Source organism: Dysidea avara, chromosome 3 (assembly GCF_963678975.1).
Source record: "Dysidea avara chromosome 3, odDysAvar1.4, whole genome shotgun sequence".
NCBI classification, from domain to species: domain Eukaryota; kingdom Metazoa; phylum Porifera; class Demospongiae; order Dictyoceratida; family Dysideidae; genus Dysidea; species Dysidea avara.
This window is the reverse complement of record NC_089274.1, coordinates 2,159,242-2,173,772: the sequence shown is the minus strand read 5'-3', so window position 1 is coordinate 2,173,772 and position 14,531 is coordinate 2,159,242. Positions and strand designations below refer to the sequence as shown.

The 14,531-nt window shown below is 38.7% G+C and overlaps 1 protein-coding gene across 1 annotated transcript; it reads right to left on the bottom strand.

Moving 5' to 3' along the window:
- Positions 1-1,150: 1,150 nt before the first annotated feature.
- On the bottom strand, positions 1,151-14,399 carry LOC136248839 (ATP-dependent RNA helicase DHX8-like). The gene is made up of 29 exons (XM_066040654.1): positions 14,254-14,399; positions 14,112-14,197; positions 13,927-13,987; positions 13,744-13,871; positions 13,642-13,695; positions 11,723-11,847; positions 11,203-11,292; positions 11,067-11,145; positions 10,917-11,015; positions 10,576-10,686; positions 10,132-10,244; positions 8,655-8,946; positions 8,268-8,415; positions 7,862-8,043; positions 7,614-7,808; positions 5,861-6,046; positions 5,528-5,614; positions 5,261-5,384; positions 5,125-5,213; positions 4,835-4,927; positions 4,528-4,668; positions 4,341-4,399; positions 4,144-4,297; positions 3,060-3,140; positions 2,882-3,010; positions 2,341-2,537; positions 2,044-2,223; positions 1,383-1,550; positions 1,151-1,292 (listed from the first exon to the last, which is right to left on the bottom strand). Exons 1-29 carry the CDS (start codon positions 14,345-14,347, stop codon positions 1,241-1,243), a joined length of 3,597 nt encoding a protein of 1,198 aa, XP_065896726.1. The 5' UTR covers positions 14,348-14,399; the 3' UTR covers positions 1,151-1,240.
- Between the last annotated feature and the right edge of the window lie 132 nt (positions 14,400-14,531).

The following is a 14,531-nucleotide window of genomic DNA, read 5'->3' as shown; positions in this document are numbered from 1 at the left end:
CATCCTGTTTGTGGAAGGTGGTTTAAGAGTAAGGGTGATCTTCTTGTACATAACTGAGTCCAGCTATATCACAAAACATGTACCTACCTCATTAGTGAACAACATAGTACATTGCTCTGTATGTGAAATATCTTTTAACCGGCCTAGTGACCTGAAACAACACAAAGTTACTACTTATGTCATTAAAGTTAGATACAGTGGAATGGATCTAGACAGCAGGCACAAATATAATGTACTTGGGTCAAAATTGGTTAGGAAATAGTAGAATATGCTGTCTTTATTGTGTCCATTGAGATTTAGGTTAATTGGGAGTACATCCATTAACAACAGAGTATGCACTACCTTATCACAGGTGAAGCACATAATACATTGTAGTCCTCCTTTTTTGCTATACAGTGCACATTATGTAGTGATCATGATGTGCTGTAGTCACAAATTTGACCTATTTTACATTATTTCTGCAAACACGTTACAATTTTACCTGTGTACTAAATTATATCCTTAAATCCCAGTTATTTTTGCAGTACAAGAGATTCTGGTTAAAGTAGGAGTGTCTAATGGAGTTTTTTTTTGGTGAAAATATGTGTTCCTGGAGCAACCCTTGCTACTGATGCTTATTATTATTATTTGAATTTAATATGCAAACCTCAATTATAGAGTGTAATGCATAATACTTAAGTAATTTTGCAGTTTCTGTGTAAATTGACCACAATCATTACATGTAGGTAAGGATCCATTAATTGTTGAGGAGAAAAGTGAATGTCGATTAGAATCACAAGTGCACTGTCAGTGTTGTAGATGGTATTGGTGCCCATGGGTGCTACAAGCAACATCTAACATTATCTATACAGATACGTCAAAATTTTGTAAGTTGAATTTAGTTTTAAACTAGTTTCAAGAGTTGGCCAGGCAAGAGAGTTCAGCAAGCTAGTAACACTTCAAGTATTGCCATGCACAATTGATTTTTGAAAACAAACATTGCTTCAATAATAAGTACCAGTATTGTGCAGCATTTAACCAAGGAAATATGGTATATACAGAGAAACATAAAACCCTCCCAGTAACAAAGACTACAGATTTACTTGTGGGCTTTGGATGTTTCGCTGTTATGACACTCAATGGTATACTGTAGCACTTGACTTTGCATCTGTTCTCTCTTTCATGCATCACATGTTATGTCTGAACAGATGTGCTTATATTATTATTGTATTGTATGTGATCATCAAAGTGTAGTAAAATGTTATTTTCTGATCTTTTGTTTTGAAATTCTCCAAGAGTTTGCCTCTTCATATCTAATGAAAGAAAGAAACAGATAAACAATGTTACATTATCCTCACACACGCACGTACGCATGCACACGCACACACACCACACACACTAACCTGTTATACAATGGTTCAATACGTTCTTGTTTCTTCCTCTTGCTGAGTTTTGTAGGGTCACCAAATTTAAAGAATGCCGGGGCAAACTCCACAAGCCACTTGGGGTCAATCGCTGTCACCTCCCTCATGTATTCTTTAGTGGTTAATACTAGTTCATGATAGAGAACCCTACAGTAGAGTAACAGTGGATGGTAGTCTAATATTAAAGTAAATCTGTTAGACCTCCATGCCAGCAGGAGCTTATAAGCACCAAAGACACCTTGGCATTGGCACTTATAAGCTCCTGATGCCAGACACAAACATACACACACCCACACAACCTTCACGGCTCCTGTAGTATCCACATACAGCCTGTTTACACTACAGTTTGAATCATGTGAGATCAATCCAGCTCGATCCGGGATCAGTTGTTGAGCTGCGCAACCGCTACTTTAGTAATCTCTCGTACCCATATTCCATTTATAACAGGTGAGTGCGAAGCCGGTGAGTGGATTGAACCAGACCCACATCCCTAGCAGGTCCATCTCAGATTGGTTCGGTACGGTTCGGTTCGTTGCGCGTTTACATTAAGCTAGAAATCGCTCTGATTCGAAACAGTTCGAAACAGGGCTAGTGTAAACGAGCTGATATACATACTACAATATACAGTACACACACATACCAGTCAGGCTGCCTGTTAAACAGAGCACTTGATGGATGTACGAACACAGTTTGGTTGTCCACTACAGTTTTGTAGCCTTCCTGTGGATCCTTGCGAGCTGCATTACGGAAGAATCCTGAACATATTGTCCTCTGTACTTTAGACACATCCTTCCCACATGACACCACATCCAACTTGTGTCTGAGGAGACAAGGACACACATCTTACAGCTACACTGCACACGTATGCACAGAACCAGAAAATTCTTGAGAGTGCATTCTATGTACACAGCCATTCACTGCAACACAGTTTTCTTACCGATCCATAATTCCTAACATTTGTTTGCGAATATCTTGTGATCTTCTTAGAGATCTTGCTTGTATGAAGTTTTCAAAACACCAAGGGTTGGAGAACTTGTTGTTCCTCCATGCATTGTACACTGCTAACAAAGTCATGTGATCTCCCTCCGGTTGATGAAACTTTGCCTTCCTCTGGTCGGCAATGGCTTGTTTATCCTGTACAAAAATGGCATTTCCTGTACATCTCAACAGTGAATATTGTTTACAAGAAATGTAGGGTAGAATAAAATTGCACAATAAAGAAAAGTTGCTTAATATAAGGCCACAAACTGGTGCATTTCGGGATACTACTAATAATAATATTTTACTAGGTGCATAATGGCTTATCCAGTGTAAATCTAAGTCCATAGATAAGGCACAGCACATTTAGTCAAAAGTTTATGATGTTAGGACTCCGAAGAGTCAATACTACAAACTCTTGATTCATCACTTGCCAACACAAGCACAAGTCACTATATACAATGTACACTACAATAGGTGATGAGGTTATATACACACACCTTTGGTCGGTAGAACACATTCTGTACTGATAACATTGATACAATAGTGAGTACTTCATCACTACATCCCAAGTGTACACTCTGAATCAACATCTTACACAACTGAGGCTCCAGGGGGAACTCTGCCATCTACAGTGACCATAATATGATAGTGTGTGAGAGGTGAAGTGTTACTGACCCTTCTGCCCAGTCTTGTTAACAGTCCTTCATCATCAAGTGCACTGAGAGAATGTAATTGTTCCATGGCCATTATCAGTGTCTAGAGGTAAGGCAGTATGCGTAACAATTTGAACATGTACAGTTAACTGCATACAGTTATTTGATCACAAACGGTCTCAAGCATGCGTACTGATAAAGGTGTTCAGATTAGTGGACTCATTCATTCATTCATTCATTCATTCATTTACATATAGAGCTCTGATCAAATAAGGGCATAGATAAACTGTGCTGCTAATACTCCAGTCCACACCCTGTATTAATGAGGACCTGATAATAACCAGTAAAGCTGGCCAGACATATCAATTACTGGAAAGCTGTTGCTTTATTTCAGCTTTGTTCCACCTGTTATACATGGAGAACAGTAATAGAAATGTCTCTGCAATCAATCCACTCACTACAGAAATTTTGATTATACGCATGCCCGGACTATCAATTACCAGGGAAGTGAATGGCTATTCTGCTTCATTTTCGGGTATGCTCTACCCACTATACAGCAATACAAACAAGAGCAGTATGAAAAGTGCTTCTGCAATCAATCCAGTCACTACGGAAGTTATGGTTGACTCTTGTGACAGCTGGCTGCACTGAAGCCACCATGAAACACCACGAATTAACACCTACGTGGCAGTGGAGAAAGAAATGGGACACAAAGGAGGACAAAGGTAAGTCACTGTAACTGCTGGCCCAGCAGTTGGCAAAAAGACACATCTTGGGGTGAAGATATTGAACAGTGAAGAAATTAAGTTGGTATAGTGTTAACCATAGTTGAATTTTGCTTGGCTGAAGGCATAAATTAGCTAGTCAGTTGGTAGAAAATTCAGGAAATTCCATAGAAACTTATTGGAAGAATTGTGGACTTAATTATGTCTAAGCAATTACAAAGGAAAAGTGAAGCTGGTTTTGGGTGACATTTTTATCTACTGAGATAACAATTATCTGCATAACTCCTAGAATCTCCTAAACTTTTTGTGTACATATACAAATGTGCGCATATCACAGAACAAACACCGGTAATCATATACACTGTAGCAAAATGTCATTACCTCCATGGGTGGAGGGTCCATGAAATCAAATGATAACAGATCATTGATCCCCATGGCCTTCAGTGACAATACTGTACTAGCTAAGTTGGTGCGTTGTATCTCTGGAACAGCTGTGGGTAACATCTCGTCACGATATGCCCTCTCTGTATACAACCTAATAATCATATTACTACTGAACATAACACACTATACTTTACCTGTAACACTTGCCAGGACCAGTCCTACCAGCTCTACCTGATCTTTGCTTGGCTTGTGCCTGGACAAACACACAGACACACAATACAGAACTGTATTATTAGTAGTTGTGGAGGAATCGACAAATTAAATTCAGTATGCTAAAACCCTTCATCATCTTACTCACTTAGATATGTACTGACTCCTCACCTGTGATATAGGAGTGACCACTAAGGCATCAAGTCCACTCTTAGAGTTGTACACCTTCTGCTTCACAAATCCTGGGTCCACCACATAGTATATACCATCAATAGTGAGGGAGGTCTCTGCTATGTTAGTGGCTATCACTACCTGTGGAGAGGAACATGTGGATGCATATTTCAGTTTGAAAATATTTCAACTATAGGAATGTCTAAGATTTAAAATCTCATATTAATACAGTATAATTAAGACCTACTATTGTAGCAGTATTGCTACACAATATCGTGACAGAAAAGTGCAAATTGTAGCTGCTCACCTTCCTACTGCCGGGAGGAGCTGGTTCAAATATCCTAGTTTGCATCTCACTGGGTAGGGCACTGTACACTGGTAGAATGATCAGCTCTGGAACCTGAAGGGAAACAAGTAACAGTATCAAGTGGTCAAGCACCATAGCTATATGATAGGGCTAAGTATATAACCAAAGTCGGTGTTTAAATTAAATAAGTGGACACAAAACCTTCCCATTCCATTTTCATTATCTACGTAGATAACGTACTCATTGTACTGACTTATTAACAGAAAACAGGTGTATATCACTCACAGTACCTCTGGTCCTAGTGACTTCATCCTCTCATAAAGGATCTCACATGATGTGTCAATCTCTTCTTGTCCAGTCAAGAACAACAAGATGTCACCTAAGAGATTAAGGGTGTTAACAGTACACCTACATCGTGGCACCTACCGGGTGGTTCAGTGAGGTGTATCTGCATCACTGAGATCAATGAAGCATCAAGATAGTCAGCCTCTGCCTCCTTAGTGTAGAGGATGTCAACTGGATAGGTCCTCCCGGGAATGGTGAATATCGGCTGTGGGGGAAGATAATAGCATTTTCAAATACTGTGAAAATAGTAAACTATGTTAATGATACCAAAAAGCAAAGTTCAACCCGCTGATATTACAGTACAGCTTCTCATAAAACATGTACACAATGTCTATACACACTACTCACAGCTTCAAAGAAATATTGTGAAAACTTGACAGAATCCAGAGTGGCTGATGTGACTATCAACTTCAAATCCGGTCTCTTCTTAACAGCCTGCAATAAACACATAATAAAACTCCAAAGAAATTTACAGGGTAAAAACAACAACTATACAAGGCTAGCCACTAACGAGGGAAATTACTTAACGATCTACAAGATCATCCACATAAGAGCCTTAAACTTCCAATACAATGGTACAGTACCAATTATGTACACACAATATAAACCTCAGAATTCAGAAAATCTCAATATGGATTTCCAATAGAGAGGGGATCTTCTTAGCATTATTCTATAAAATACCTTCTTTAACAGTCCAAACAACACATCAGTGTGTATGGTTCTCTCATGAGCCTCATCCAACATCACTACTGAATATTGTTTGAGGTCAGAATCAATCAGACACTCCCTCAACAACATTCCATCTGTCATGTACTTGATCACTGTCTCTGAACTAGTACAATCCTCGAAACGTATAGTGTACCCAACCTGTGAAGAATGGTAGGATAGTAGTGTATACAAACAAACAGGTTAGACTAAAGGAGCTGGTACACCACACCAAGCTATTAACAGGAACAACAAAAGTAGGGCTGAAAAAAGTACTGCAAATACTCGAGTACTTGTTAAGGATTTTGGTACTCTGATATTGCAGATTGCGCATCCATAGTCATAAAATTTTTTTGGATTCGACTAAATAGCCAATCAAATGTGAGCATTTCCATTCAAATCTCGTTTTCATTGGCCCATTTTCACGTGACACCATATACGTTGGTGACAACGGATGTGCAATCCGCGATAGTAAAATTGATACTCAAGTACTTATTAAGATCACATGACCCAGCTCACATGATGCATTTGCCATCAGGAGTGACACAATGAAGGCTTTAGAGTTTGATTGGCATAATTTCTTGCCAGGAACACTAACATCAGTACTTTAATACAGTGTGTGTATCATTGTTGTTACTTGAAAAAGCTGTAAACTGCTTAAAGTCAGTATAAAACATGTCAAATGGGTATGCCTACAAGTAGCTAGTAATCGTGAGTACTCGATCATTAACTCTAGAGAGTACCCAAATACTAAAAAACCATGATCATTTCAGCCCTAAACAAAAGTACTATTTATTGTATGTCTATGCACGTAGCTACATACTGAACGGGAACAGTGGAAATGATCCTGACTTTCAGCAAGCTACTGTATATAAGTACCAAAATTGAGCAAAACTATCATGGAAGATATGTTATATGATAAACTTGTATGAGCTCTAAAAGTTTGCCATTATTTGTTTGTTTTGTTTGTTTTCATTTATTACTGCTTTACAGTGACCGGCATTGAAGGTCAAACAGAAACCTGTGCTATAGTCATTTAAAAGACAAACTTGCTATAGTATGTTCACGTTGAGCTGAATCCTGAAAAACAGCTAAAAATTAAAAGTGGATTTTTTTCTCAACAGAGTTAACATTTCAGCCAACCAGATGATTATTGGTAACAGTAAAGGTGTCAACAACAGACACGTACGGTTCGGCTCCATTACAAGCTCGGGAAAGGGCTGTAATGGACACTGTACTTATATGGCTTCCCCATAGAAATGTATTGTGAAAATTTTGATTGGCCATAAATATTATGTCAAACATTTGAACAAAAAGGTTTTGAAGTATTTTTAGCGGGTCAAGCAGTACTACAAATGAGCCAAATTTCAAGATCATGTGTAATTGCATCCATGAGTTATTAAATGTTTTTGAGGGTTCAGCTCAACGTGAACATACTATATTATGCTTACAAGACAAATCACTTATGGAATACGTCAAATATAGTCTATAGTCTACCATCATATTGTAGCTCATACCAATTGTGGTTTGAAAGAATCAGAGTAACAGTCACAGAGTTACAATGTAAAAGCCAAACAAGTGTATATACCAAATGCTTATTTGAGATACTCTAATAGAATAGCCATACTATAATGAAGTTGCTAAGTACAAAGCTCTCATTGAATCATCATACCTATATAAGCCTATGGATAATTTTGTTTCTTGTAATATATATAGAACATATACGTACCTCTTGGCCTAGACGACAACCAAATTCCTCAGACACTCTCTTAGCAACAGACATGGCGGCCACTCGACGAGGTTGGGTACAGCCAATCTTCCCCCTCACAGCAACGCCCTCCTCAGCCATGTACTGTGTGATCTGTGTGGTCTTACCACTACCAGTCTCACCAATCACTATTAATATCTGATTGTCCATGATAGCCTGAAGGTGACCCCAACATACACAACACATCACCTCATAGTGACCACACTTACTTGTACTAACTGAGCACGAAGCTTGTAGATGGGTAGACTTTGTCTCTGTTCTAACAAGGAGAGTTTAGTCTTCTTGCCATATGACACTTTGTTGCCACCAAAGGCGTGTTTCTTCCATTCTGGGACGTCTGGCTGAAGACCTAAATTGCCTTTGAAGTCTGCTGCCAGAAACCGGTTTTCATCTACACAAAAAGACACAATGTCAACATTGTATTATGTAATATACACATACAAACATGTACATGCCCTGTAGACACACAAGTATATACACATGCATGCATGCACATCACATGACACATACACACGCATGCACACACACCCTCACGCACGCACGCACGCACGCACACACACACACACACACACACACACACACACACGCACACACGCATGCACGTCATGTACACACCTGCTGTCATAGGATCAATCCAGGTTTTACCAATGTCCTTTGGAATATTGTCCATTTCTGCCTCACGTTGTGCCTGTCTCATTTCTCTTCTCTCTTTGGACAGAGCACTTTGTGTCATAGCTGCTCTCTGTAGAGACCCATCAGGATTCTGAGGTGCAGAGTAACTTTCAGTGTAAGCGTATACATGTATTAAAAATACACTCAACAACACAGCTAAATTATGGGTAAAAAAAAAAAATTGACTCATTTAAAACCTTTGATATTTATGCTGTCATTCAAAAAAGTCTACAAAGCCACTGAGACGTGTACAGCTTTCAAATAATTTGGGAAAGTGTTCAAGAATTTCCTGCTGTAGAAAATGGCTAGTGTATCAAATTAGCTACTAACCTTGACAATCTTCACAGGACTATGACACATTGATAACTTTGTTTGACCACGCAAGAATGCTGGCTCATCTTCTACTAGTTCAATATCAACGTCTTCATCAGACCCAGGGTCTTCTTCAGCAGGTAATACTCCAGTGTCCTCATTGAAGCCCGGATAGTCAGTGATGTCCAGTACACCAGCTGCTATCAATTGTTTGATCTCCCACTTCTCTGGTGAGCTCATTCGTTGGAGACCTCTTGAATTACCAGCAGTTGTGTCATCATTGTAACCTGTTGAGCTCATGGTGGTGGGCCTGGATGGGAAGAGAATATTTAGTATATACATGCGTATGTATGCCAGTGACGCATACAAATACATGTATACGCATTTATTGCATGTGATGTACTGTAGGCGTGTTGTACATGCGCATAGAAGGTGACTGGTGGCTATTAATGCAGAGTGATTAGGGTTAGGGTGGAACAAGTGTATGAGAAGCTAAACAAACACAATGATATGATATAGGCAGTAGTCTTGATAAGGAGAATTCAGAACTGATACTAGGTCTGAGCTTGTGGTAGAAATAATCAGTCTTTTGAATTGAGAAGGTAAGGAAACATGAGTTAAAGACTGCACTTTCAGATCTGCAGCAAGGAGATTGAGATATACTACTAGACTTACCAGTAATACCAGCTATCATGATCAAGAAAACATACTTAGTACATGGATACAATATGGTTGCAGGTAGGTCACACCATTACAGCTTATACATGACAGTGATATGCTTAAGGAATCCTAAGAAGGCAGATGACCAGAGAGTCCGACTGTTCTATCAGAGTATCTTAAAGCTGGCCTTATTATATTGATCAATATATTAGCACACTATTATTGTTATGTACTGCACACTAGCCTGTAAAAGAAAGTGAAGGAAACTGACAAAACACTTCATGAAAAACTACAAAATGCAAAAACTTTCACAAAGTTTACATGTAGATAGACATTATACACATAAATAACAGAGCTGAGTGGTACTGAAATTTTAGAGTATTAAGGTATGAAAAATATTACAATATCATGGTATGGTTGGAAATTCAACTAGTTTCAATATGAACACTTTAATAGAATAACTGGTTGTTATATTAGTGTATGACTGCTCTATTAGAGTATCTTGATCTTCTAGCAGCCATACATGAAAAAATTTTCCTCCTCAAAATTTGTAGCTGCCATTGGTACGCACAAAAACAAAGAAGCAAACCCCCCTCCCCCAAAAAATTATTTTTTTATAATCTGCGAAAAAATCCCTCCCTTGAGTAACAGTACCAACAAAATTACAGTATTATGTTGCTAGTCCTCCACTATGGTATATACAATCAGCAATGTTGTTAAATATTCACCTAAGCAACATCAACACTACATAGCTAACATTGTGTGTTTGGTGTAGCAAGTACAGTGATGTGTGCCATGCAGTATGGATAGCATGTTTACAATTTTAGTACATTACCTGTCAGGGTTTCTAGCTGCATAGGAGGGAGCTCCACCCTCTTTCACTTCTCCACCAACTAGAAGTCTGTTGTGGTTTGAATTGAGGTCCTTACCAGTTCTCTGATCAACCTCCTACAACAATGATACCCCACAACTTTGCTACAAGATACACTGGCAATTAATAGTACAAGACAATGCATAATACGTATATGTTCATATGTAGGGCCAAACAGCATGTATGTACAAGGACCAGTTTATACTACATATAGACATTGCATGTTGTATGTATGCTACTAATTAAGCCCTCCAAACTATAGCAAGGACTTTACAGAAACACTCCCAAAACTTTTTGGTTTCTGGCTCCAGAAAATTTTTATCTCTAAAGCAACAATCTGTAAAAAGGTTTCTGGTACGTATTTCTGCTACACTCACACATGCACTCCTAATTATAGCCATTACTCACCCTCATAGACAGACTCAACTTGGTCCCTGATATGGAGAGCACCTTCACTTTGACATGATCACCACGCTTCACCACGTCACCAACATTAGTCACACGACCCTCACTGCGTAACTGTGACAAACCAACACAAAATAACAAACAAGAAAAGTTTAATATTTCCGGGATGTACACACTAGCTGTATGAGGTAATTTATCAAAAAAATAAAATAAAATCTACCAACATTGTACAATGTAACATGCACACTTGAGAGGGTTGCACTGTATTTAATATACACTTTCAGTGGTTTACACTCTCAAAAGCATTAAAATGTCCACTGCAATCCCACAATCAATAGTTTTACCTGCGATATATGGACTAGTCCCTCATGACGTCCTCGTAACCCCTCCAGCTGTACAAAACATCCAAACTGCATTATGCTGGTCACTTTACCATCATATACCTGTAACATGAACTATATCAACAACCCACACCCACAATCAATAGTACACACATTAGTCACTAATGGTTTAGATGGCTTCTCTTCACGTCGTGATCTGTAGGAGTCTCCATGACGACGATGATGTGGTGACCTAGATAGTACAAGTAATTACTGTGTAATAGTGTGTATGCAAAGATGCCACACCCACCTGTCACGAGATCTGGATCTGCTACGGGATCTCCTTCGTGATGAATACCTCTCTCTACTTCTTGGACGATCCCTACTTTTTGAACGACGCCTGTACAGATGAAGAGTACAGCGTTAAACAACAGAGAATGTTCTATTAGAGTATATGTCAACTGGAACATTGGATGCACAGCCCACATAGGAAGGCTAGATCACAAGACATTATTCTATTGAGGTTGAAGTTCAATGACATGAAATTGTTGAGTGCTTTACTTTAAAGTGACATCATTACAAACCAGATCTAAAAAGTAGGAAAGAAAACAAAAGTAAGGGCCTTAAACAAGGAAATAATTATTACATTTACTCTTAGTTAGCTAATACAGAAGCTAATACAGAAGTATTTGAAACTACAAGTATCATGGGTTGCTAGCCTGAGGAACACAGAGATAAAGAAACTACAAAGAAGTATGCTATAATGGCCATCATCATTACACCATGTATAGAGGTCAATAAATTACAAAAACAAACAAAATGACTGTTACCTGTCTCTCTCACGAGATCGTGATCTTCTTCGTCTGTGTTTCTCAGGACTGGGGCTATGTCTCTTCCTGTCTGAAGATGGCTCTTCTTTCTTTATACCCACATTACTGGGAATTAATGCTTCCAGCTATACCAGGAGCAACACTTTACTAATATCCACACATCAATTTGTATACCACTAATACATGCCAAAGTAGGGATTTCCCCACCGAGCTATGCTGTAATAGCTACCATCGTTCATCTTTTGTTTCACTACTTTTATCGCTTGGATCCCTACTTCATTTTTAAATTTATATTGTTTAATATACTAGTTTGTTTAGTTTTCTTTTTTTGCTAAAGTATACAGCTAGCTATAAACAAGTGACTGTTCTATTAGAGTGACTGCTGTGTTAGAGTAACTTGAGTCAGCCTGCAAAGATGCGCACTTGCCTGAAAAGGGGTGTGGTCATTGTGGTCTCGATTGACTATTAGAGTATCTCGAGTCAGCCTACCAACTTGAAGGTGTGTGGTCGCCATTCTGTTATAAATACAGCTAGCATCAAAGGGGTGTGGACGTCATGGTCTCGATCGATAGATTGATAATGCGTAGAATAAAGAATGGGCTTGATCTTGTGACCAATTGGGAAGATACAGATATCTTCGTACAGTAGCACAGTCTAAGCACCTTAAATAATTTTGTGGTGTTTATTGTGCTGCTTAAAGAAAGTGTTGATACGGAAAATTAACGTGGTTTCGTTGGATGAAGAAAACAAGCAGCCTGAAATAAAAGACAAGGTGCAGAGGGCACATACTCATCAGAACCCCAAAAGGCACATCCCACTGGTGAGTTTGTTATTGTGGCCATGCGCTGCTTCGTTTGGCCTCTAGGCTTGCGACTATGGTCAGTGAGTGAGTGAGTGAGGCAGACAAAATTTCTAATTTTGACGATTTAAAAAAATTCTTTATCTGGCCGCCTGTAAGTGTTTTCTTGTTTTTAATGCTACATTTGATGTTAGATGAACTAATATTATTCCGTAAAAGTGATTTTCGTCATGTAAGACGTTTCTAAGCCGGTTTTTAAAAGGCAACATTTTAGGTGGTGTATGTAATTTCGGGCGATCCCTACTTAAACAGTACTACCACACTGTTTGATAGAGTCTGGTTGTTAGATGCATATGCCTAATAAAAGTTTGCAAAAAATATTGTGATTTAGCATGAAATTAAGCGCATGCGCCTAATAAATAAACCTCGCTGTGATTATTATGTATTCATGCACTCTCTTGGAGTGGTGTGAATTGCAGTCATTATTACATGTACCAATATTTTGAGTCCAATTTTTGTTCACTGAATCCTTTGTGTGGAGCATATTCAGAAGACCGCTTCGCTTGGTAAGCATAGTAAAGGCAAGTATTTTGGCTTTTTACTTCGTGAAATTTGTGCTATACACTGTTAGCAAACCTCTAGCATTTCTTCTCTTGTATAGCTTCATCTCATGTTGGAGCTTCAGATTCGTCCACATGCGCTAGCTTATTAACCATGATTATTTACGAGAAAAGGGCATGCGTTTGAACAGGTAATATGCGCTTAATATATACGTGCGTTTAACAACCGGACTCTACGGTATAGGTCTGTCAGGAGCATTTTACACTATCAAGTGGCTCCTCTTCATTGATTGATAAATTGATTTCTAGCACTTTAACATCATTGCTAGGGGCACTGGTAACTCGGACCAATTTTAGCCAACTAAACAGAGAAAACTAGGCATTCGCCAAAATATTGTCCCACTAAATTCTATCTAGAATTAAGTAGCCAAAATTTTCTCCCACCAGTAACAAACTTGAATGTCAACAAGTCCCGTAGGTAGTGGCATAACGTGTGCATGTATACACGTTACAAGTCTATTTAACACTACAATATAACCCACAATATATACAAAACATACCTCACTCATGACATCCTTAGCAACTTTCACATCTTCAGAATCAACCAACAACTTCTACAAGTTAAAATGATAGTCACACACTCAAACTACACACACTCTTACCTCAGTCTCATCCTGTTTATCAGGAATACATAATCCAGGAAATTTGGCTCTCTTAGCAGCCACCTCTTTCTTGGCACGTTTCACGTCTTCAGGTTCTTCTCCCTTTGCACCCTCTCCAGTCTTCTTGCCTGTCAGCAATAACAAGATGGCGAGGTCTCTCCTCTCAGCTAAGCTATTATGTACCTTTACTCTTCCGAGGCTTCATCGTATGAACTATCCTTAGTAAATTAGCAGCAAATGAATCCTGTAAGGCAGTAAAAGGCACAATAAACCTATCTATGTAAAAGTTGATGCTTCATGTTTACAATAAATGGTTTAAACTGACATTGGTACAAAGTCCACTGGCTATTAAAGCTAACGTGTCTTACTGGGAAGTCTGCTCCATTTTCTGCTAACTTTTTCTGGAACTTCTCAACGGTACTGCACTTGCCAGCGATGTGGATTATAAATTCCGCTGTGAATTATGACAATGTTTATATTCTTCTGTTAAACAAAACGCTTATCTTATACCAAGATCTTTGTCGTTCATTCCCAGATGGTTCTCCAATTCTGTACATATCTTCGACACAAGCGAAAGACTCTCAAGCTTTTCTAACTCCTCCATTACGATATCAAACCCACAATCAAAATATATTTGCAGAGTAATTACACTTACGAGGTAATTATAATTACAACCTAAATCCCATATTTAATTATCCAGTAGCCATGGGTATACTGGCTTTACACAACCGCTTCTCGTCATAGATATACTGGGGTTAGATATATCTATGCTCTCATTTTCTGGGGTG